Genomic DNA, 24,856 nt, shown 5'->3' on the forward strand with positions numbered 1-24,856 from the left:
ATTGGTCTTTCATGTGGAATTCCAATAAAATTGATTCATGTTTGTGGCTGTACTGTGACAAAATGTGGAAAAGTTCAAGTGGGCCGAATACTTTTGCAAGCCACTGTATATATGTACACACACACACATTATTTAATATATATACATATATACATATACACACATACATATATATATACACATATATATAAAAAAAAAAAAAAACAACACCCAGCACGCCCCTGTGGGCGGTTTATCCTTCAAGCTCGGGTCCTCTACCAGAGGCCTGGGAGCTTGAGGGTCCTGCGCAGTATCTTAGCTGTTCCCAGGACTGCGCTCTTCGGGACAGAGATCTCCGATGTTGTTCCTGGGATCTGCTGGAGCCACTCGCCTAGCTTGGGAGTCACTGCACCTAGTGCTCCGATTACCACGGGGACCACCGTTACCTTCACACTCCTCATCCTCTCGAGCTCTTCTCTGAGCCCTTGGTATTTCTCCAGCTTCTCGTGTTCCTTCTTCCTGATATTGCTGTCATTTGGAACCGCTACATCGATCACTACGGCCGTCTTCTCCTGTTTGTCTACCACCACTATGTCCGGTTGGTTAGCCACCACCATTTTGTCCGTCTGTATCTGGAAGTCCCACAGGATCTTAGCTCGGTCATTCTCCATCACCCTTGGGGGCATCTCCCATTTTGACCTCGGGACTTCCAGGTTATACTCGGCACAGATGTTCCTGTACACTATGCCGGCCACTTGGTTATGGCGTTCCATGTATGCCTTGCCTGCTAGCATCTTGCACCCCTGCTGTTATGTGCTGGATTGTCTCTGGGGCATCTTTACACAGCCTGCACCTGGGGTCTTGCCTGGTGTGATAGACCCCAGCCTCTATGGATCTTGTACTCAGAGCTTGTTCTTGTGCTGCCATGATTAGTGCCTCTGTGCTGTCTTTCAGTCCTGCTTTGTCCAGCCACTGGTAGGATTTCTGGATATCAGCCACCTCCTCTATCTGCCGGTGGTACATACCGTGCAGGGGCCTGTCCTTCCATGATGGTTCCTCGTCTCCCTCCTCTTTCTTGGGTTTCTGCTGCCTGAGGTATTCACTGAGCACTCGGTCAGTTGGGGCCATCTTCCCAATGTATTCTTGGATGTTCGTTGTCTCATCCTGGACTGTGGTCCTGACACTCACCAGTCCCCGGCCCCCTTCCTTCCGCTTAGCGTACAGCCTCAGGGTGCTGGACTTGGGGTGAAACCCTCCATGCATGGTAAGGAGCTTTCTTGTCTTTATGTCAGTGGCTTCTATCTCCTCCTTTGGCCAGCCTATTACCCCAGCAGGGTACCTGATCACGGGCAGGGCGTAGGTGTTGATGGCCTGGATCTTGTTCTTACCGTTCAGCTGACTCCTCAGGACTTGCCTGACCCTCTGCAGGTACTTGGTGGTTGCAGCTTTTCTAGCGGCCTCTTCATGGTTCCCATTCGCCTGCGGGATCCCCAGGTACTTGTAACTGTCCTCTATGTCTGCAATGTTGCCTTCTGGTAGTTCAATCCCCTCAGTTCTGACTACCTTCCCTCTCTTTGTTACCATCCGACTACACTTCTCCAGCCCGAATGACATCCCGATGTCATTGCTGTATAGTCTGGTAGTGTGGATCAGTGAATCGATGTCTCGTTCACTCTTGGCATACAGCTTGATGTCATCCATGTACAGGAGGTGGCTGACAACCGCTCCGTTCCGTAGTCGGTATCCGTAGCCAGTCTTGTTAATGATCTCACTGAGGGGGTTCAGGCCTATGCAGAACAGCAGTGGGACAGAGCATCTCCTTGGTAGATCCCGCACTTGATGGTGACTTGTGCTATGGGCTTGGAGTTGGCCTCTAGTGTTGTACGCAACATCCCCATTGAGTTCCTGATGAAGGCTCTTAGGGTCCTGTTGATCTTGTACAATTCTAGGCATTCCAGTATCCAGCTGTGGGGCATTGAGTCATAGGCCTTCTTGTAATCAATCCAGGCAGTGCACAGGTTGGTCAGTCTGGTCTTGCAGTCTCGGCTGACTGTTCTGTCTACCGGTAGCTGGTGTTTTGCGCCTCTGGTATTCTTGCCAATCCCTTTCTGTGCCCCGCTCATGTATTGACCCATGTGCCTGTTCATCTTAGCCGATATGATGCCTGACAGGAGCTTCCATGTAGTACTGAGGCAGGTTATTGGTCGGTAGTTGGATGGGACCGGTCCCTTCTTGGGGTCCTTGGGGATCAGGACCGTCCGACCTTCGGTTAGCCACTCCGGGTGTCTCTCGTTAACAACCAGCTGGTTCATTTGTGCTGCCAGACACTCGTGGAGTGCAGTCAGCTTCTTCAGCCAGTAGGCGTGAACCATGTCGGGCCCTGGTGCTGTCCAACTCTTCATACTGGAGACCCTTTCTTGGATATCTGCCACTGTGATGGTTACTGGACCCTGTTCAGGGAGGTCGCTATGGTCTGCCCTCAGATCCACTAGCCACTGAGCATTGCCGTTATGGGTTGCGTCCTTCTCCCATATGCTCTTCCAGTATTGCTCCGTCTCCAGCCTATATATATATATATTAGAGATGGACCGATCCGATATTACGTATCGGTCCGATACTGACCTAAATTACTGGATCGGATATCGGAGAGAAATAAAAAATGTAATCTATCCATCCATCCATCTTCAACTGCTTTATCCGAGGCCGGGTCGCGGGGGCAGCAGCCTAAGCAGAGAAGCCCAGACCTCCCTCTCCCCAGCCACCTCCTCCAGCTTATCCGGGGGAACACCAAGGCGTTCCCAGGCCAGCCAAGAGATATAATCTCTCCAGCGTGTCCTGGGTCTGCCCCGGGGCCTCCTCCCGGTGGGACATGCCCGGAACACCTCACCCAGGAGGCGCCCAGGAGGCATCCTTGTCAGATGCCCGAACCACCTCAACTGGCTCCTTTCGAAAAAATGTAATCCGGTCCATTAAATATCAAAAAAGCACCTAGAAAACTTGCAACACGGCGTAACTCTGCTCATAACTGTAGCACGTCGGAGCAGTATGCATCACGTGATAGAGCGGCTGTGTGTATTTGTAGCCTCGCTAGCAATCCGGCATTTCATCTCCGAGGAAGTTATCCCAGAGAGAAGTAAAGGAAGTGTGTAAGTTCATCTCTGAATGTTTGTAAAGCATTCCCATGTTAAGCTTAACAACCGATCTATGGAGCGAGTGCCTCTTCTCTCTCCCTCCCTCTCCTGCTGCTACTTCAATCGTGAAACTGATTAATGATCAGCTGATCGGCTTTTCTGTCACGAGTCCGTCTCTCTTCTTTGTTTTTGGCCCACTTTGCACCAGAAAGAGGAAACCAGCGGCTGAACAACAGCAGCACGTTTAAGCTTGATAAGCTGTTGTTAGAATTTATTTAATATTACTTTCTACACCAGGATCCTTTTCTACGTAGCTGACGGCTGGTATCTGTGCAGGGGCGGATCTAGCAAAGTTTAGCAAGGGGGGCCGATAGGGCATTAACAGGGAAAAGTGGGGCACAAAGACATACTTTTCTTTCTTATTCTCATTTAAAATGTCTAGCTTGTAATAAATAATTATCTGAATCTTACACCCAAAGTTTTAATCTGATGTAAAATGTATAGAAGTCCATTACTGTATATAATAACTATTAAGTCTAATATACCCTAGTAAGCTACACTACTTTTTCCTTTGGGAAGGTACCATCTGTGCAGTCTGCAATTCTGTTGAAGAAAGATGTTGAATCTATTTAATTATTCTTGAAAAATAATTTATTTCTGTGCATTTTTTTCACCCTGCATCAAATTAAAGTTGATTACATCGATTAAGCATCATGAGGTGGAGGGTGGGGGCTGGTTCCCCATTTTCTTTTGCTGGGAGTTTGCAACCCTATTAGTTAGGTTGCTTAATATTTCTGCTAAGTACTCTTTAAAATACCAGAATAGGGAGGATGGAGTAGGTTTAAGTTTATTAGATTGATCAGTATTGCTGAACTATGAAATATTTTGGGTGCAGTGTATTTTTTACATACAGGTATAACAGAATAGCTTTAGTGTTGTTGTTTATTTAAACTTGAGTATGAACTTATACAAAATGCAGCAAGATATTAAAAAAAACAGTTTTATTGATTAAAAAACACACTATATCGGATTCATATCGGTATCGGACATAAAAAAGTGGTATCGTGCCATCTCTAATGTGTGTGTATATACATATATATATGTATATATATGTATATATACGTATATATACATATATATGTATATACGTATATACGTAAAGTACAGTGTGCACCAGCAAGTCCACCTCTGAATGGCTTAAGAAAAACAAAATGAAGACTTTGGAGCGGACTAGTCAGAGTCCTGACGCAGAATTCAATTGAGATTCTGTGGCATGACCTTAAAACCAAATATCTCAAGTCTGTTTAATGAAGCCATAGTATCTGCTTTACTTCCTCTCTCACCTGCACTGGATGTCCTCCTGCAAAGCCACCATCATGGTCAGGTGTTGATCCACATCTGGCTGACTGGCAGCTTCGCTCTCTCCCCGAAGAGGATCATGCATCAGCTTCAGTTCACTCTCCCAAGGCAGGATATAAGTGTGGCCATAGTAGAAGCCCAGTGGAATCTTAGCACGAGCATTGGTGCTGCCATAGCGCCCAATCACAGTGATCTGAGAATATGAGGCAGCCCACAATAGCAGTATTACATCCATCATTGCGGCAGATTTTTAACTCAAAGAAATTTAAAACATGTAAGCCAGCCCACAACTCTGCCCCAAAGTAAAACAGAGACAATCAGACCTTCATGAACCTGCAAACAGGTGGTGGCAGCAGGTCATGCAGAATGAGGGAGTGGGTGCTGATGTCTGTGGCCACCACCAGCCTGCGGCCATCCACCTCCTCACCCAGAGTCCAGATGTCTATGGACAGAGAGGCCAGGTCACCACAAGTGGGGATCAGAGCATCCGTCAGCAAAACAGGACGGCCAAAGTCCAGAGTTACAAAACGGCGAGCTCCTGGGAGGAAAAAACATAGCATGGCATAGCATGAGGAAGCTCAGTTTATTTTCCACAAATATTTAATTTAGACAGTATTTCCTAACGTAATTAGCAACAAATGCAACATAATTAAAACTTCCAGAAAGTTTCAGAATCTTCCAGTCTTAAAATATTGACATTTTAAGCACCAGGTTAGGTGGTAAATATGGAATAGTCCTAAATGACATACCCGAGTGCATCCGCTCTATGATGATTGACTGATGTGGAGGAGGCTGCAGGAAGTGAGATGCCTGGGAAATGGCCAAAGCCAGACCACTGCCCATTGGGCTCTGAGGCAGAAAGAGAGGCATTTCTCATTTTACTGCAAAACAATCCATCAAGTTAGATATATCTATCTAGATCTAAAATCATTTGTTGAAAGTGATATATGCAGCAATAGCTATATAAATATCCCAATGACTCAGGGATAAATGGCCACAAAGCATGGAGCTACTTGTTACTAACTGGTTTGGCTTTCTGTGTGTTCTTGTGTGCAGCCAGGTTGACAGGCCCAGGGTCCATCATGGAACCAGGGAACAGGTGAGCCAGCTCAGCACTGAAGGCTGCAGAAACCACCTCATTGGGGGGCGTGAGAGGAGGGGTCATGAAGAGGGGTGTGGTTTTAGGTGTTGGGGGGATGACGTCAGAAGGATGAATGAAAAAGCCTGGCGCGGAGGAAGGGTTTGAAGGCACAGAGTTGTGTATAGGTCCCACGCCTGAGGCAGCAGCTGCTGCTGAGGTGGTCTGATGCAGCTTAGCCTCCAGCTTGGCCTTCTGTTCACAGCATACAAAGAATATTACCAGCCAGAGGATAAAAACACTAGACTTCTATTAGAGCAACATGGCAAACTTTAGAGAAATCTACAACTGGACATAGTTTTCAGCAGTTTTTTTTTTTTTTATTTCTTGGATCTCTTCATTTTTGTGCAAACATTCTGTGTGCAGTCAGAACATGGATTCCACAGCCATGAACTGTGGCTAGGTTTTTAAACTGTATCAAGTCCTTGCTACAATAATAGCATTTCTCAATGGAAGAAATTAACAATCTGTAACATTTGGCTTCATATACTTTATGAACCTGTGAGACTTTTTCTTGTCATAAAAAACTTCTGCTAAATAAGTTTTATAACTTGGTAATTTGGTTTTCAGAAGCCAGTGCCAAACAAACTCATATTTCATCACTTCTCTACCTAGTGTGTGATTATTTACTTTCGAACCACTTCTATTCTGTTCTATTCTATTGTGTTCTATTAGCTAGTCTGTCTTAGGGTAAGAAAATGCTAATGTGATGTGATATGACGGCACTCCTGTCATTGAGTTTTGTTGAGCTCCTGCAGCTTAAACAGGCCAGATAACTGAACTGGTTCTTCACCTGCTGCTGCAGCTTCAGCAGCTGCTGTTGCTTCTCCTGCAGGACCTGCAGCTGCTGCTCTGCTGACACCATAGCATGAGACAACGACTGGAGAGCCACCTGAGCTGCAGAACTCAGAGCCGTAGAAGCTTCCCCGACCGTTCCCGTTGACAGGCCGCCCACTGTTGGGGTCACACCAAATGTACTCACTGGAAACAAAGAACACAACTTCAAGAAAGGACAGTTCCCATACTGAAACCTCAGCTAAAACCATGCTAACATCAAAGGGTTACCAGTGAACATGCTGGCGTCATCTCGCTCCACCCGTGTGCCATCACTGGTGGAGATACAAGTAAAGTGCAAAGGTTCCACCTCCAAGAGTCCTGTTAATGCTGTGAAGCTGCCTTCTGCTGCTGCACAGCTGCTCACTTTTCCATTCCCTATGAAAGATACAACATTCAAAACTAACTGAAAAAATATATATTAAACAAGCATTTGAGTTCCTCCTCTCACCCTTAAAAACACAATGCTCTTTTAAATGTTTTTCCTAAGCACTTGGTGAGAGTGGGAAAGAAAGATTCCCTTTTAACAAGAAGAAACCCCCAGGAGAACCAGCATATGGAGGAGCAGCCAGTTGCCGTGACTTGTTGACGGTGATTGGAGGGGGTACACACACACACACACAGTAGTACAGACCTATTGCAGCATAACTAAGGGAGGACTCAGGGTCACCTTATTCAGCCTCCTTTCAAGTTACCCTGTGGAATGTTATTTCAGCAGAAGTGTCTCCACTTCATGGGCTTCAAGTGTTTCTCAGTTTACTAGCTTGCTTTTTTTTGTGTAAAGCTAGCTTGGAATCTTTCAGGTCCAGTGAAAGTGCAATTTTGGTGTGTGGATGGGTAGACCCACATAAGTTGCAGCTTCAACAGGAAAGGCCAAATTAGAAGTTGCAAAAAGTCTCACTGAAATCTGACAAGCCATACATGGTCTGTAGTTTGAAATGATTTATTATATAGTAGATATTATGAAACTGTTCAGTGTATATTTTGCACACTGTACTTTAAAAGCCCTGCAAGGTAAAAGATGCTTTGTTTTTTTTTTCCTCTCAACTAGGTGTCAGAGCAGACTTGGTCATCAAAATGTATTTCATTTTCACATTATAGAGCCTTATTGTGATAAAGGAGAGGAGTGCTTTAAGATCTCCAAGTTCAGGTCAGTGTTCACAGAAAGAAATTACTGTGAAGTTTCAATGCTCATACCTGAGAGTATGTCGGAGAGGTCGATCTCATCAGACTGCACTCCGATGCTGCTGTTGAAAGCATTCTTACATGAGGAACCGCTGACCTCCAAGTCAAAGAGCACCGGGTCAAACGGAGAACTGTACAGTCCGTACCTGGGAACGAATAGATAAACATCCAAGAAAGGGGAATAAAATTAGGTGACAATAAAATGAGAAAAACGTAATTTATTGAACCTAGGGTTTAGACTCAACAGCTATACAGATACCTGGTCTGCAGCAGGGCCTCCAGTGGTGTGAGGCGGTCCTGCAGCTGTCGAGAGATGGTGGTGAGCAGTGAGGCACAAGCAGTGCTGCAGTCTGCCAGGTCCTCCTCCTTCACGTAATTTAACAACACAAAGTACCAGAACACTGAGCCTGGAAGCCCACAGAAGAAAGGGGAGAGGGTAAAATATCAAGTCTGGACAGTCAAGAAACACAGACAAGGGAGAGTGCTAGATGTTGCTCAATCACTCACCACCAGTTGCTGCTGCAGGCAAGTAAGGCATGTTGTCCAGCAGAGCCTTCAGAAGGCTCACGCCAAAACCCTGCTGACTTGGTTCTCCTTTCCCATTACTGTAACAAGAAACAAAACTACGTGCTTGTTATTTTATTTAAGTAAACCTTAAAAAAAGAAAAAAAAAGATACCAAGAGAGAACACGTTACATTACAAGAACTTAATAACCTGTAATGTAAGCCTTGACTTGTGGTAGAGCCCTCTCACCCTTAAAAACATAATGTTGGCCGACACAACGCATTCAGCAGAGCACCCATTACTTTCTTTTTATGCCGAATGTGAGAAATTAACTCCACACTCTGTCTCTCTTCCCTTTTAAAAAGAGTGGACCTGCCTAACAAACAGCATCTTCAGCACTCCATCAGTGAACAAGGTCTCTGCCTTATGCGTGTTAAATTGTAAATTTGCCCAAGCGTAAAAGAACTGTCTGCATCTTTGGCTCAAACAGGTTTCTTACCTAATGCAAAGTGCAAGAAAGCGAGCACATTTGTGTGCTATACTCCGGCCAGCCTCAAAGAAACACACCCGTACAATATCCGTAAGCCTCGTCCTGGTTTTCACCAGCAGACTCTCCTTTCCTTCTTTTAGGCTAAAAAGAGGACACAAAATGCAACATTCAACTTAGTAAAATGTGAACGTGATGGTCATGTATGATCTAGAGCTCTTATGGTAATGCTGTCTTATAACTGTATATCGCCAGGTTGACTTCTACCTGCAAGGTCCATTGGAGAAGACCCCAGCCAGCCAGCACAAGATATCTAGGATGAGGCTCTGGGCATGCTCAGTGGCTGGGCCCCCCTCTGTTCGCCGACACAGTGCATCCAGCAGCTTCTCGTGGAAGTCTGGGAACTGCAGCATTGCACAGCGTTGGACCCTGAAAATGACAAAGCAGCAGACACAGACCAGTTAACTTGTAAAAAACCACCAAACAAAAACCATCTAAGCAAAAATTGTCCTTTATAATGAAATATTGTTAAGCACACTTCTCTGTGTGTAGATCTGCTGTATCCGTGTTAAATGTTTAACCTGACCACAGTGTCAGCAGCACCTCAGCAGTTATCTGACCTTTCTTTGGGAATTGACGTCTTCTTGAACCTTCTGATTGTGACTGAAACTTCCTGAAGCAGGTCGCATCCTCGCAGGTTTTCTACTTTCTTTGATGGAGCTGAGGTTTCCGTCTTCACTGTGGAGACTTTCTCCTACACACAAAAATAAAAGGTAGCAAATACATGAATGTTGCTTTGTTTGGTATTTGGTAGTTCCACAAAGTCAAGGGTAGATTAACTGTTCATTTTTTGGGATGTTTTTATTTTGGAAAACAAAATGACTGCAAAAACAAGACTTTTCATAGTATAAGAATTATTCGACAGTTCACTTTGGACCAATCAAGTAAACATCTTCCGTTTTTTCTTTATTTTAAAACAAATAAATAAACTCTCCATTTTCAGTGGAAACAAATGAGCCGACAGCCTCGGTTGACAAAACATATAGAAACATTAGTCTAAACGGGCTGTAACTTGATGAAATCCAACACTTATGTGCCATCTGACTGGCTTAGGAACTGTAATTGTGTACCTTAGAAGCCTGAGCCCTTTGAAGGAGGGTTGACAGTGAGTGCGCTTTGGTGCCCTGAGGCTTGGAACTAGGCATTCTCACCACGGGGCGGGGATTCTCCTCCGTGCCCTTATCACTTACTGCTTTGATGTGAACCAGGAAAGAGCGGTACTTCCCTCCTGCCATGCCTGCAGCAGAGAGGGACCAATAGGACAATTGTGAAACACTGACACACACCTGTGTAGATGAATATGAACTGCAGGATATGATCAGGGAGTCATTTCACATCTAACAGTCAGCATTATAACCATCTCACTGAATTGTTTATATCACGACGATCTTAGGTAGGAGTTTGACCATGAATTTCCAAATAAAGGGCATCCAAAGGGGTTTGGAATACTGGTTTGACAAATTAACTTTATTGTCATCATTCCTATATTTACATCAACTTGAAATGAACTGTGTGTTTGGCAGTCTTGATGATCACCAATGCCACTGGAGAAACAAACATTAATTCTAAACCAGTCTGAGATTCAGGTGGCTATTGAAACTGCTTTAGTCTGAGAGCCAGGTCTCAATTTTCAGTATATGTGTTTATTACCTTTTACCAGCTTGGGGCTAGTGAGGCTGAGCATACCAGCATGGCCAGAGAGGTCTAGCCCACTGGCCAGCCACACTGGACCACACAGGATGTCCTCCTTGTGGTCTTCCAGGAATGGACACAACATGGAGCCTGCAATAATTAACGAAACCATAATTTTATGTTTACATACAGCTTATTTACAAAAAGAAAGAAATAATTTCAAAGTCGAGTCATTATCTGAAACGAAAGGTTCTAAGTGAGTGATCATCTGCAGGGCAAATAAGTGTTTATAAATTGAAACTGCCTAAAATGTTTGACCTGATGTCTCCTCTATGTCCATGAACTGGATGTCCTCTGTGAAGTCTTGCATTACAGGTTGGCCATTTCTTTCCCCATTTGCATGAAGGACATTGGAAAGAGGGAACGAGATCTGCCTGTCCACAGCTGTTTCTGTTGAAGAGATAAGAAGTAATACTGAGATGTATAAAGTCAGTTCTATCTGGTAAGAATAAAATACATACTAACTGAATGAGAAATGATGAAAACTTCACCCCCAAAACAAAGCTGCTCTTGTCTGAAACACTGCTGGTTAAAAGCAATCATTAATTGTTTTAAAACAATGTCCTCACCACTGACTTTGCCCAGCCCAGGTGCTTTGTTTTTCAGCAGAGTGACCTGGATCTGAGGAATGTTGACGATGTTGGCATTCAAGACAAACTTAAAGTCCACATGGCCCACCATGCAGGCCTTAGGCAGCACCAGTTCAAACACATGCTCATCCCAGCTAGAGCTGAAGACAGAACAGAGGTCATCATTATTAAAGAAATTATTCCTAGACGTTCACATTATCAACCATTTCAAATATTAAGCATGTCAAGCTACACATCACACAGACCCTTGTGCATACCAGTTGATGGTGAAATGTATGTAACTCCAGTAGATGAGGAAAGTATGATCAAGATACAAAGCAGAAACCAAAAGTAGAATTTGCTGCTCTAGAACTGTTGTTTATAGCTGAGATTCAAGTACACAACCTTGAAAGATGACTTCCCATAACATCCAATTTACATATGACTTTAGAGAAGATATTCAAGGGACTTTATGTAAAATGATTCGAAACATGAGTTATGTCTAAGTGTGACTGGAACATGTGCGAAGACCTGACTAGCAAACAAGACTGACAACTGTTTTGATACATTAGTAGCAGATTCATAAATAAATTATTCAAAATGTTGGTTATCAACTGGGAGATGTGGTAATGATACCCGGAACACAGACTGGTGACAACGAGTTGATCCATTCATGTCATTTCTATACGGTTTAGGATTTTCTACCCTGCGTGTCAGCTGGAGTGTACCTGTTGTTAGTGGGCTAGCACATTAAAGCAGAGGGTAAGAGCAAAGGATCTGATGATTTCACACCAACAGCTTCTTTCTTTTGTACATTTTTTTTTACTTTACCACAAACTCTAGTTGACAAAAATTAAAAGCTTAGGTCGTTAATGCTTTCCCTGTCTGCTTCTCTTGCTCACTCTAACAGTTATCTAAGAGACTATAATCCGCTCAAATGTTTGCTCCACCTCTCTCATCTACTCCACTATGTGAGAGGTGCATTTACACTGACAGTAAAAGCAGGGAAAGGAGAAACCAGTACAACAGCACTAGTCGGTACTTAATACATACAAAAAAAGTTAGTATTTTGTTATGTTTGTTGGCAACAGGCAAAGATTTCAAGGAAGAGTGATCCTTAAAGAAAAATCTCCTCACAACCCTGTGGGACTGTGTCTCCTCCTGCAATCTTTGACTTGTTAGATAAATGTGCATCCTTACACTATAAAGCCACTAGCTCGGGCATATCAGTACAGATAATTAAAACTGCTACCTGTCACTTTGAAGTTTCCAAGTACGCGTGTGCTGGGCTGCATCTCCATGGTGCTGCTGATGAAGGTGCTGTGGGTGGCGTCGCTGTTGTTGCTCCTGCTGCACCTCCACCCAGCATGGGGGAACTGTGGCTGAGAAGCGTGGGGTCAAAGTCTCAAAGCGTGTCAGCTCTACCAGGGACATCAGAATCTCTGTGGTCAGTGGTTGGTCCACCAGTAGGTCCACTCCTACACAAAGGCCAGAACACTTTTCAAGTTACACATCAAAACTGATGAAGTAAATTACTGACTCAGTGTGTCTAGAGACAGGTCTACCTGTGATCCCGGGACTAGAAGGGTTAGAGGAGGGCTTGGCCCCCTCAAGCAGCAGTTCAGCCCCTTTAGAAAGGGGGCCATCAATAAACATGTCTCCGTCATCTACATCTTCATACACACCTCCAATTTGAAGGAAATGAAGTTCTCCACCTTCAGGATACCAGAAACAAAACTAACATTAGAAAAAGATACTCTAAAAAGAACCTCTAGTTTTTCAGAAATATTAATCCTAATTCGTGAGATTATTTGATGTTGTTTCATATAATAAATTCATATAAAATTATTATTTATTCTGTTCTAATAATAAATAAATATAGACACTGGTAGTAATTTCACAGTAAAATTGCTCAGACACAAAAATCTTAGGAAAACTGTCTTGTTTAGAGATATCAACTTTGTGGAGTAGCGGTAGTGTAAGATATCAGGCTGTGAAGCACACTATATGTGGCCTTTCATAATGTTATGAAAAAGTTGAAACATTACCAGGACAAAAATGAGACCATTTTGTTTCCTTTTCATATTATTTAAGACAATTTTCAAAATGGTATATGACTGCATTTCCCCATGTTCAGATTATTCAAGTTGAGCATGTGTGTGTATGCGTGTGTGTGTATGCGTGTGTGTGTGTGTGTGTGTGTGTGTGTGTGTGTGTGTGTGTGCGCGCGCGTGTGCGTGCTATATTCCAACTCAGACAAAATATGAGTTGGAGTGCTGCTCCTTTTATTTGCTAAACCTTGTGGGTACCCCTCTGTGTGTTGTAGGCCAAGAGGGGTGGAAAGTCAGTAACTCTGTCCAGTTACACTAACCCAACCACCAAATCCTTCGTGTACTTCGGGGTGACATTTTGTGTCCTTTATTCGCTGTCCTGCAAGAAAGGGAGTACACTGCAAAAGCTCAAAATCTTACCAAGAGTATTTGTCTTATTTCTAGTCAAAATTATCTCATTACACTTAAAATAAGACAGAATCAGCTAAAGGGCAACATTTCAGTAAGCTAAAGGAACTTGTTCCAAGACAGTAAATCTTAAAACTAGACAATTTTCACTTGTTCCATTGGCAGATTTTTTTTACTTAATACAAGATATTTTAGCTTGAAATAAGTGAAAAATCTGCCAATGGAACAAGTGAAAATTGTCTAGTTTTAAGATTTACTGTCTTGGAACAAGTTCCTTTAGCTTACTGAAATGTTGCCCTTTAGCTGATTCTGTCTTATTTTAAGTGTAATGAGATAATTTTGACTAGAAATAAGACACATACTCTTGGTAAGATTTTGAGTTTTTGCAGTGTAAAGGCCTGGTTCATGTGATACTTAAAGATCCCTTACTCTGAAGGTCCCAGCTAAGGTCCCAGGAAAACCACAGCAGCATTTCTGAACTTTAAAGTAGGCCTATTGTTCTTTTCTTTATTTTATACTATTCGAGAGATCGAGGCTTATATTAAACATTTTATAAACACTCGTCCATATTAAACATGGACGAGATGGAAATAAGGTCAGTGAATGTATAAGACATTCCTGTCCGCTAAAAGCTCTGGCCTCACACTACAAAATTGTTTGGTGACACCTTCTTCTGCTCTCAGACAAACGCCTCTGGTTGTGAGCACATAACCCTAGACTAGGATGACTGAGAACCATGACAGACAGACTGGTTCTTATATAATGCTTTTCTACAACTTGCCTCATTTACCCTTTTCTATTCTTTTCTAGCTAACATTCAAACAGTGATGGATGCATCAGAGGGCAACTTGGTGGTTCAGTCCCTAATCTAAAAGACATGAATAGGCATCTTCAGCCAGGACACACAGGGACATGACATCCCATGCTATATTTGCTGCACTGAGTAAGTTCAATGAAAGGGAATGACCTACAACAGATCAACAGCATCTAAAAATCATGTATTTAAGAGATAGGAAAAAAAATCCAGATGAGCTGACAGCATAACTGCCTCTTCATTCGATTACTGCCAATACAGTAAAATGATACATACCTACATACAACACAGAATGGAACACTATGGATTGGCCTACCTACAGATCCTAGACCTCAAATAGTGTGGGATCATCTACACAGACAACAGAACAAAATCCAGCCAACATCCAAAGAAGAGCTTTGGAAAGTACTTCAAGAAAACTACTTAAAGAAATGACAAGAAGGCCTCCCTGAAAAATAAAAGACAACCATACCAAATACTGACTTTTAAGCTCTTGAGAATTCTTTTTTATTTTTGTTTCAATAAATCACTGCACCGATGTCCCATTTTCCTGGTAGAATATAACGAAATCATGAGTGGCTTAAGACTTTTGCACAGTTAGCATTCCATTAAACTGTTTAACTTCTTCATGTGTATTCACTAAAGACAAAGGTTTTCACTCAAAGAGCTGGATTTCAACCTAAATCTGTGTTTGCTGGTTCATTAGTCCCACCGTATACATTACACAAGAAAGAGAAAATAAACAAATGCTGGAATCTTTCTAGTCAACATCGTTATTATGAACACAGTGTTGTTTCACTAGTTATGCAAAATGTCCTTTCATCCTGGAAATAATACAGCATCATGTATAGAATACAACATTTAACATTCCATCAGCAGCAATACTGTCAGCAGGGAAATATGCAGTAACAAAAAGAAGGGAAAAACCTACCTTTGGTGCAGGCACAAAGGCGATCTGTCCCAGAGCAATAGGTAACTGAGACAAAGGGGTCCGTCTCCTCTGTTGACCCCTCCTTTTTGGGTGGCTCCACCTTAGCCAGGACCTCTAGTGTGGACAGGTCCAGTATCATAATAAACCCAGCCCGTGTTGTTACCACCAGGTGGCCCAGGCCTGTCACCTCCAGCCGCTTGGAGTCTTTGTGGGTGGATGCAGAGGTGGAGGGACTGGTAACAGTAGCACTGCTGCTGTTGGTAGCTGCTCCACATGCAGTCCCAGTTCCAGATTCAGCAGAGCCTGACGGACCTGTTCCACGCCCAGAAGCACTATTTTTTGGAGTTGTTGGGAGAGCCTCCTCAGGAGCCTCTTCACTGTCATCTTCCCTGCTGTCAAGCACATCAGGGGGAAGCAAAATAAGTGAGGTAATGGCATCCCGAGAGTCCCAGATCTGCTGTACTTTGATAGGTTCCTCATTCAAGGTGACAATACGGGTGGAATAGTTGAGCTTGTATAGTGCAAGATATCCGCCTCCACTCTCATCACTTGGGGACCTTTGCTGCTGCTGGTCTCCTGGGGGAAGGATGAGCGGTGTCTGTGGTGGCGATCCCCCTGGGTGGTGGCCTTCCACCCCATTCGCAACTGGATGTGAGGGGTCTGCTTTTCGTTGGCTGCAGAGTGCAGAGTGCAGGCGGTTGAGATTGTTAAGAGCTTCTACTTGGTTTGTAGCACTCAGAGACTCAGAGCCACAGGGCTGCAGGGCAACCAGCAGGTGCACACCATCCCAGCAGGGTGTTATCGAGTCCACATAGAGATTCTCCTCCTCGAGCTGTTTGGGCAGCCTCAAGCACTGTACCAGTGCTCCAGGTCGAGGCGGAGTGGAGGCTGTTGCTGCAGCCAGTGTGCTCCATTTTTCCATATGCCCATCCAACCCTGCCAGATTGGCAGCATCAGCAAACTGCTGAATATAAGTGATGGGGGGGTCCTGAAGAAGAAGCTGCTCGTGGGTGTCAAACTCCATCTCAATGATTTGTGGCACAGTGAAGCCCTCCTCATGGAGCCCCTTGCTCATTAGGTTATTCATCTGAGCAAAGACTTGTCCTGAGGACTTGTCATCTACTTCTCTGATACTGTACAGCAGCAGCACGGGTATAGTCCTGCGTACAGCTGGCAGAGAAGAGGGGCTAGCAGGTTGGGAACCTGCTAAGTTAGAGAAACCCTGCTCTTGTGCTGCAGTTTGAGGATTACAAGTCTCTATCTCCATAGGACCCTGTTCCTGTAGAGGTCCAGGGTGAAAGGGCTCGGTCCCATGAGTCCTAAGTGGACCATCTGCAGTCCTGCGTGTTGTAGCTGTGGTTGTGGTTGTAGGTCGAACCATGGGGACACTGGATGCTGAGCGATAGCTGAGCAGGCCTCCAGCCAACAGGCAGGGAAAGGGAATGTTGTGGTGGTCAGGGGCCTTGTCCTTTGTTTTGGCCTGGTTATGAATCTTTGTTTGGTTTAATGAGGGGTTGGCACCTAGTTCCTCCAGGTCCTTAACAGTATCCTCCAACACACTGGCTACTACCTCCCATTGGAGCTTCTCAGGCTGTTGAAGCACACTCAGTGCCGTCACTCCTAGGCTCACATCCATGCTCTCCCACTGGGACGACTGGCCTGAAAGAGAAGGAAAAAAAAATGGCCCGATTTAGTCTTCTCCAAACTATAACATGACATCAGTAATTCAAACAACATTATTTAAATGAGGCTGGGAAATAGGGTTGTAAAAATTTTCCCACCGACAATTGTCAGTCCAGTAATTGACGATGGGCAAAATATTCCCGGATGTGCAGACTTTTTGATGGGTGGAGCGATGTAATCATGCACGGACTGATTTGTGCGTTAACAACACAGAAGTCCAAACATGGACAAACTAATTTCCCCCAAAAATTAGGGCTGCCAGCGTTAACGTGGTCTTCTATTCGAATTTTTAACACGCTCAACCCATCTATAGCACAGAATGAATAAACTTTGGACAAACTGCCCGAAATGCGTCGGCAGAGACATTTCCGGGATTTTGACTCAGTCTGCACAACAGATGGGTTAATTGTTAATCGGGTTAGTCGTGATGATGGTGGGTTAATGCTGACAGCACTAAAAGAATATATAAAGTCGCCAATTTAAGATGAAAGAGGTAAACCTAAGCATGTAACCAAAGCGGTGTGCCACTTGTGCAGAAATATAGTGCGAGCAAAGTACTCAAACAACACGAACTTGCACAGCATGTACGTGTCCACCATCCGGCTGAGTATGCTGGGCTATCACTAGCTTCTGCAGCTCCATCAACAAGCATTTCGGTGCATTCTGAGGAGGGTGCATTTGCTCGCAGATGAAAGAGGGTGCTGTTAAAACAGCATTATTATTTTTTTCCTGTTGACTGCTCCATCATTATTAGCAAACTCACTCATGGGCAAATAAATAAATAAATCGCCCTTGTAAAAAAGATGGCCGATGGGCTCAGCCTATCGTCGATAGTCGATATGCTCGTCCAATCTCCCAACCCTACTGGGAACTTAGTGCACTCATAGTATCTTGTGATTGTTATGATTTCAGACTGTTAAAAAAAATTCTATTTATTCATTCTATTTATTAAAAAAAGAGAAACACTGAACTCTGTGACAATTTTTTCCTCTGAAATATGTACTTTCACTTTGTTTCCCAGCAACTTGCAGAATGTAAAAGGCTCCTACTGCCAAAAAATGTACCTAGAAGGTGCTTGCTGACAATCATTAAACAACAAAAATAGAATAACAGCAGATGCTAGACACATGAAATATGTGAAACAAAGTAATATTAGTATCAATGTTAAGTCAAAGTCAAAATAAAAATAAATATCTAAATGAAACTATAACAATGTCAATAGTTTCTTTGAACCTTTACAAAAAGGACACTGGCAGCCCTCAAAAAAAAAGAAAAGAAAAGAAAAAAAAAAAAACAAGTTGCAAATGCTTGTACCTGGTACTGACTCTGACCGGGAATGCTCATCACTGTCTGAATCCTCCAACTGGTCATCGCTGGAAAACAACAAGCGAGAAAAATCAAGACTAATATCAAAAAACAAAAACTAAGAACCCTGACTGTGAAAACACACAAATAATAAGTTAAATCACTTTTGTTATTTTACTTTTATTTTTACATTGTTTATTGTAATGTTTTTTGTTTTCTTTCTTCTTCTTTTTTTTAAACACTTTCACCTTTTTTTCCCACATAAAAGAAAAGTATTAGCTTTTGCTAAACTGTCACATTTTATGTCACAGACAAGTCATTATCATCTACTTAAAGCAGAACAAACCAATCAGTTCAAACCTACGTTCACCACAAAAATCCCAAGCAGCAGATGCCATTATACGCTCAAATTAGTTTCTGATACAAACTGTACGTGCTCCCCCGACACTCAAACAGTTAATTTTTGAATATACATTTTGTATAGGGTTTTTATAGATAATTAATTTAATAAATAAACTGTTGAATACAGAATAGAAATGTATTCTGGAAAATGTCAGGAGAAACATGCTGCAACAAAGAACATTTTCCTCTCAATTTGTATCAGGAACATTCTCTATACTGGAAATACTATAAAATCCATAAGTCTGAAAGGGCTGGTCAACTCTAAAACACTGCATCCTTGTATATCATTTCAAACAGAACATTCCTATAAAATTATCTTTCAAGTTTAAAACGTGAATGTGTGTTTTACCTATCTCCCTCGAGTTTGGGTAAATCGGAGCAGGAGGATGACTCTTCTAACCATGCCAAAGTTGGTCTCCGAGACTCGGTTAGTGCATGCTGGCCCTGCTCACCACTGGACAGGATCAACTGTCTCAGAATGGCTGGGTCATATGGGTTGATGTCAAACTTCAAGTGCACCTGTTGAACACACAGGTACACACTTTTTACCTGGGTACATAGTCAACAACTTAAACAAGACTGCCCTACTCACTCAACTTTTGTCTGCTTATGCTCCAAGCTAAGCAATCAAATCATGTAACATATATTTAAAAGAGCCTCGGGAAGTGTAGTACTGTCCTGCTGAGGCTCGTACATGGACCACATGTGCGACTTCTTTACAAATCTGATATGGTAACAAAGTAAAACAAAGCTGTTCAACTGTTTCTATGCACCATGTGTATCGGGGAAATTATAACTTAAAAGAAGTGCATTGGGTTGGTAACAAGGATCAGTTACTTTAATCAGCTGCTTTAACCAGACATTTTTGACTGCCCTTACTGGCCATCATGCCTTTTACCAATAAAGTAGGTCGATGCATTTGTGATATCACTGTTGCATTGCTTTTTGTTCTAAGTCCTGGTAGGGCAGAAACTGTCTGGAACTATAAAGTGCTGTGTTGTGCATGCATTCCATTGTGCAGGTAAAGAGTCAGCCAGGCAAGGATGGCACTGGTTGGTACTCTGACCTTCATCATTTTAGAGACATCCCAGATGCAAATCTTGCCCCTCTTGGTGGCAGCAGCCAGGAACTGTGGGCAGCTGCCAAAACCATAGCAAGCAATCTTGTCTGAACTATCAGGGCTGTTTGGAAACTGTGCGGGTGTTGTTGCCAGTGTCACCGACAGTGGGACGTTCTGTGTGTGCTCTCCCTTCACAAATGGGCAATTGGGAGAATGCCGCTCATGTTCAGACCTGGGGAGTAATAAAGAAACACTTGCCATTATAATACAATTATTATGTTGTGAGTAAGATGCCTGTGTGTTTATTTAATAATCCACTCACCAAGGTTCGTCTGTTGGTTCCCAACAGACCAGGCACACACTACAGGTGAAACACATGGCTCTGTCATCCCCTGATGAGGCAGGCTGCAGGAACACAGTATGGAGGGGGTTAATTTCACTGACCGCCTACTTTCCCTGCTGATTTTTATTGTAATGAATGTAGTGTTTGTACAGCCCATGTTGTAAAAAAATAAATATATAAATGAAAAAAAAAAAAAAAAAACATGAAATCACTACAGATAAAAATAGTGCACTTAAAGTTGCCATAGCTTTAGCTAGTTTGCATTACAAAGCAAATTACATGGTTACATGGTTGGATGAGTCCATGTGTGTTCCTTTAACTTCATAATCTTATAGTCAAGTAGAATGTCAACATCTTCCACTAACCATGCAAATCTTCCCTTTGAGTGCTTTCAAATATTGTGATTCATGTGAACCACATGTGTGCATATAATATTGCTCCTCAGAGCTGACAGATGTAAAGGCAGCTTAGAATTGTCAAAGAACCCACCTGGTGGTAAAACCCTGCTTGTGCCATTGGATCAGGCTGAGCCCACCTGTACCCAGCATGTGGCCACGATGTGAATGTTTCCCTCCTGTTGGCCTCGCTGTACATCAGGGATCTGCAGAGAACAACACCTTTTAGAATAATACAAGGCATTCTTGAAATTATACCTGGTATGCTGTTTTGACTACATCGCTTTTGTAGTTCACACTACACCGCATTCCAAATTATTATGCAAATGATATTTTTCTCTGATTTTCTGAAATAGTCCGACCCAAAACATGACTCCACCACCTCCTTGCTGACGTTGCAGCTTTGTTGGGACATGGTGGCCGTCCGCCAACCATCCACCACTGCATCCATCTGGACCATCTAGGGTTGCACTGCACTCATCAGTGAACAGCACTGTTTGAAAATTAGTCTTCATGTAATTTTGAGCCCACTGCAGCCGTTTCTGCTTGTGAGCATTGGTTAGGGTTGGCCAAATAGAAGGTTTATGCACAACTGCAAGTCTCTGGAGGATCCGACACCTTGACTTTCGTGGGTCTCCAGAGACACCAGCAGCTTCAAATATCTGTTTGCTGCTTTGTAATGGCCTTTTAGCAGCTGCCCCCCTGATGTATTTGTCTGACAGAAACCCTCCTAATTGTCCCTTTATCTGCACGAACCCATGTGTGCTCTGACTCAGTCACAAATCTCTTAACATTATGGTGATCAAGTTTTCGTGAAATATCTAAGGTTTTCATTACGTGTCCAAGGCATTCAACTATTTCACGCTTTTCAGCAGCAGCAGAGATCCTTTTTCCTTGCTATATTGCTTGAAAATGCTGGTCTGCTTAATAATGTGGAACATCCTTCTTTTGTTGTTTTTCCTTTAATTGGGCTCACCTGACAAACTAATGATCATAGGTGTCCGAGATTGATTTCAGTGATCCAAAGAGCCCTGAGACACTATTCCATCCATGGGTTTAATTGAAAAACAACTTATTTAATCTTCATGACACTTAAACACAATTTGCATAGTAACTTGGAACGCGGTGTATGTGTGAAAACTTTGTCATATGTTTAAGTCTCAGAGGGTTAAGTTAAGTGGTTAAGTAGAGCAGGGATAGCTCAGTAGGTAGAGCACTCGCCCCATGATCAGAAAGTCAGGGGTTCAAATCCACCGAATGGCAACCTTGAGGTACCCCTACACACTGCTCCACAAACTCTTTATTGTGTTTAAAAAGCTCAATCAAAAACCTGCATTATACCTAAAAAGTTTATTCTGATTCAAGTGCAAATGACCTGAATATGCGCAATGTGACACAAAGCTTACTCTCACCTATCTACAGAGCGCCCAGGGCCCACCCCAAGCTCAGGCCTGGCGCTTGACAAGAGGTAGGAGAGCCTGTCCATGATGGATGAGGCCACAGACAAGGCAGCTACGTTCTGGTTTATCTTCTTCAGCTCGTTGACAATGGCACTAGCCACGAGCTTCAGCACATGGTGGGGAAGATGGAAGGTCACTGTTGCCCACTGAGATCAGAAGCACAGGGGAAGAAAGGAAAGGCAGTTATAGTCAAAGGAAAGAGCTGGGTCTATATATAATCACATCTGAAAAAAAAAAAAACAGTTAAGCAGCATCAAAATAGAAGCATGACTTTGGTGGTCCCATTCGCAACTGGGCTTGCACTCTTTTTCACTTCATAACTGTGTGAAAAACAAAAACTTCATGACAACTGTATTGTTGAAGTATCTTTATAAAAATAAAAATAACAAAAACCAAACAGGAATCTTCTCAACTTTGTTTATTGTGTGTTGTCTTTTTGGTAAATTGAACTACAAAAATAAGTGCATTGAGGTGATGACCGTGTGTAGTGAGATGTTGACAAACTTTGTTATATTCAGGGTGCACAGTGGAATTCAGTGTTGCTTCAGATAGACCTGGGATTTAAATTTTTCTCTTTATTTTTTATTGATAAAACATGCTATACAAATAAATATTACTTACTTATTACATTAATATTGAGCTGTCAGAAAAGTGTCCCTTGCCACACATGAGAACCTATAGAGAGCTTGGTGCAGTCCTAAAATTGCACATGGGTACAAAGAATGGAGCTGTAGCAACAGCTCTTAGTAGTCTGTGGCAGTAGTAGATAGCAATCGGCCAATTTGGGTTTACGGTTTTATGTTTCAGAGTGCTAAAAGTTTAACTCAAAGTGTTGTTTAAAGTTCATGTTTGAAATGAGCCATTTCAAATGTTATTGGTGGTTTACACTGATCCTTAAATTTCTATAAACCACTGCTGCATTTGGGGATTTAAAAGAAAATAAAAGTTTAGTAGACTATAGCGGGGTGTGGTCTGTGGCTCGGCTGCAGGGAAGGAGTGCAGTGGGTTCTGTCGGTAGTGCCAGGGGAGGTTGGTTAAAACAGATGCTGTTTTAACCAAACAGCATCTTGTGGCAGGAAGTGGTGCTCCGGTGATGCGCTGGGTGGTTTTCATGACCCTCTGCAACGCCTTCTGGTCCGAGGCAGAGCAGCTCCCGTACCAGACTGTTATACAGTTGGTCAGGATGCTCTCAATGGTGCAGCGGTAGAACTTCACCAGGATGTCTGAGGACAGGTGGTTCTTCCTCAGAGTCCTCAGGAAGAAGATGCGCTGGTGAGCCTTCTTGACCAGCTTGGAGCAGTTGGTCGTCCAGATGAGATCCTCGGAGATGTGGACACCCAGGAACTTGAAGCTGCTCACACGCTCCACAGGTGTCCCTTTAATGTAGATGGGTGGATGTGGGTCAGCATTCCTCCTGTAGTCCACGATGAGCTCCTCGGTTTCTCTGTGTTGAGCAGCAGGTTGTTGGTGTCGCACCACTCAGCCAGATGATCCACCTCCTCCCTGTAGGCGGCCTCATCGTTGTCATTGATGAGGCCAATCACCGTGGTGTCATCTGCAAACTTAATGATTGTGTTGGAACCATTGGCAGGTCTGCAGTCATGGGTGAAGAGGGAGTAGAGGAAAGGGCTCATCACACAGCCTTGTGGTACACCGGTGTTCATTGTGATGGTGGATGAGCAGTGGTTATCCAGCTGGACATGTTGGGGCCGGTTGGTCAGGAAGTCCAGTAACCATTTACACATGTGGGAACTGATGCCTAGGTCTGTTAGTTTCCTGATGAGTTGTGAGGGGAGGATTGTACTGAACGCTGAACTGAAGTCTATAAACAGCATTCTGGCGTAGGTGTTTTTATTGTCCAGGTGTGAGAGGACAGAGTGCAGCGCGATGGAGACTGCATCCTCTGTGGTCCTGTTCTGACGGTATGCGAATTGGTGGGGTCCGGGGTGGGGGGGACAGGCCACAGAACCACAGTGACTTCACAATGTCCTTCCAACACGTTTGGCTTTAATGGCCTAAATTTGCAGTTGCAGCCAAATGTGGGAATACACTGGCCGCAGAACACTTAAATCAAATGTACTAGCTCAGTGTTCCAGGATTACAGTGACACATTGTGTACCGTAGTTTACGGGTCATAAGCCGCTACTTTTTTCCCCACACTGTGAACACTGCTAATGCATTTAATGCATTTTTTTTTTTTCATGCAGCCAAAAACATTTTGCCTGGTAACAGTAGACCAATAAAATTGATAAGTAGTATATATACGGTATATATTTTTACCGGTTGTTAAGAGACGTTGTAATATTGTTTGTGCACTGTTCCGTAAAAAACCCCATAAGCAACGTAATTTGTGTGTTACCGATACGTACGTATACTTAAAGGTAGCCGTGTTACAGGCGCTGTTTGAGGAAAAAAAGCATTTGCAGTATGTATTTTTGTATGTTACCATAACGTTTATGTTACCATGTTTATGTTACCTTACGGATTAAATTAAACGTTAAAAATCCTCACGTGTAATATTTCTGTGTAAATATCTCATATTACAAGTGAAACGCATACGGCTTAAAATCCGGTGCAGCCTGTACAAGTACAAAATTGATTTTCTTTCTACCATTAGAGCATGTGGCTTTTAATCGGGTGCGCTCTGTAGTCCAGGATTTACGGTACACACAGTAATAGTTAACAAAGGCCAAGTACTGATTTTGGAAAGCACTACATGGTGTGAACTAGAGCTGGGCGATATAAGATTTTTTCATATCACGATATGTTTTTTTCATTTCAGGCGATAACGATATATATCACGATATAAGCCAAATAACTATATTTGTAAGATTTAAATGTGCCGTTGCTCACAAGTAAAATGTGAAATAATCAGCAGCTTGTTTTGATTTAAATATTTATTTCCCATAAGTTCAACAGGGTAGATGTACTTAAGGAACATGAGACTTCAGTTTCAGATAAAGGCAAATATTGCAAACTACACAAAAGGCAGCTGCTAAAGCGTTTAAGTTTCAAAATAGAACAAACAAAACAGACTACTAAATTGTCAATTCCACTTAGAAACA

The 24,856-nt window shown here is 43.0% G+C and overlaps 1 protein-coding gene across 3 annotated transcripts in view; it reads right to left on the bottom strand.

Moving 5' to 3' along the window:
* Positions 1 to 24,856, bottom strand: part of birc6 (baculoviral IAP repeat containing 6) — a 172,503-nt gene that overhangs the window by 95,525 nt on the left and 52,122 nt on the right. For all 3 annotated transcript variants that reach the window (XM_039621872.1, XM_039621873.1, XM_039621871.1), the window contains exons 4-28: positions 21,744 to 21,937; positions 20,426 to 20,537; positions 19,916 to 19,998; positions 19,600 to 19,825; positions 18,883 to 19,052; positions 18,141 to 18,199; positions 15,144 to 16,802; positions 12,505 to 12,654; positions 12,192 to 12,417; positions 10,940 to 11,100; positions 10,629 to 10,760; positions 10,329 to 10,460; positions 9,749 to 9,915; positions 9,239 to 9,372; positions 8,886 to 9,047; positions 8,631 to 8,762; positions 8,134 to 8,231; positions 7,886 to 8,033; positions 7,639 to 7,772; positions 6,673 to 6,819; positions 6,401 to 6,588; positions 5,494 to 5,802; positions 5,219 to 5,318; positions 4,793 to 5,007; positions 4,454 to 4,662 (exon numbers count right to left, since the gene is read on the bottom strand). In XM_039621872.1, coding sequence (XP_039477806.1) covers positions 4,454 to 4,662; positions 4,793 to 5,007; positions 5,219 to 5,318; positions 5,494 to 5,802; positions 6,401 to 6,588; positions 6,673 to 6,819; positions 7,639 to 7,772; positions 7,886 to 8,033; positions 8,134 to 8,231; positions 8,631 to 8,762; positions 8,886 to 9,047; positions 9,239 to 9,372; positions 9,749 to 9,915; positions 10,329 to 10,460; positions 10,629 to 10,760; positions 10,940 to 11,100; positions 12,192 to 12,417; positions 12,505 to 12,654; positions 15,144 to 16,802; positions 18,141 to 18,199; positions 18,883 to 19,052; positions 19,600 to 19,825; positions 19,916 to 19,998; positions 20,426 to 20,537; positions 21,744 to 21,937 — 5,447 coding nt within the window. The remainder of the gene's footprint in view (positions 1 to 4,453; positions 4,663 to 4,792; positions 5,008 to 5,218; positions 5,319 to 5,493; positions 5,803 to 6,400; positions 6,589 to 6,672; positions 6,820 to 7,638; positions 7,773 to 7,885; positions 8,034 to 8,133; positions 8,232 to 8,630; positions 8,763 to 8,885; positions 9,048 to 9,238; positions 9,373 to 9,748; positions 9,916 to 10,328; positions 10,461 to 10,628; positions 10,761 to 10,939; positions 11,101 to 12,191; positions 12,418 to 12,504; positions 12,655 to 15,143; positions 16,803 to 18,140; positions 18,200 to 18,882; positions 19,053 to 19,599; positions 19,826 to 19,915; positions 19,999 to 20,425; positions 20,538 to 21,743; positions 21,938 to 24,856) is intronic.

Source organism: Oreochromis aureus, linkage group 13 (assembly GCF_013358895.1).
Source record: "Oreochromis aureus strain Israel breed Guangdong linkage group 13, ZZ_aureus, whole genome shotgun sequence".
Lineage (NCBI taxonomy): Eukaryota > Metazoa > Chordata > Actinopteri > Cichliformes > Cichlidae > Oreochromis > Oreochromis aureus.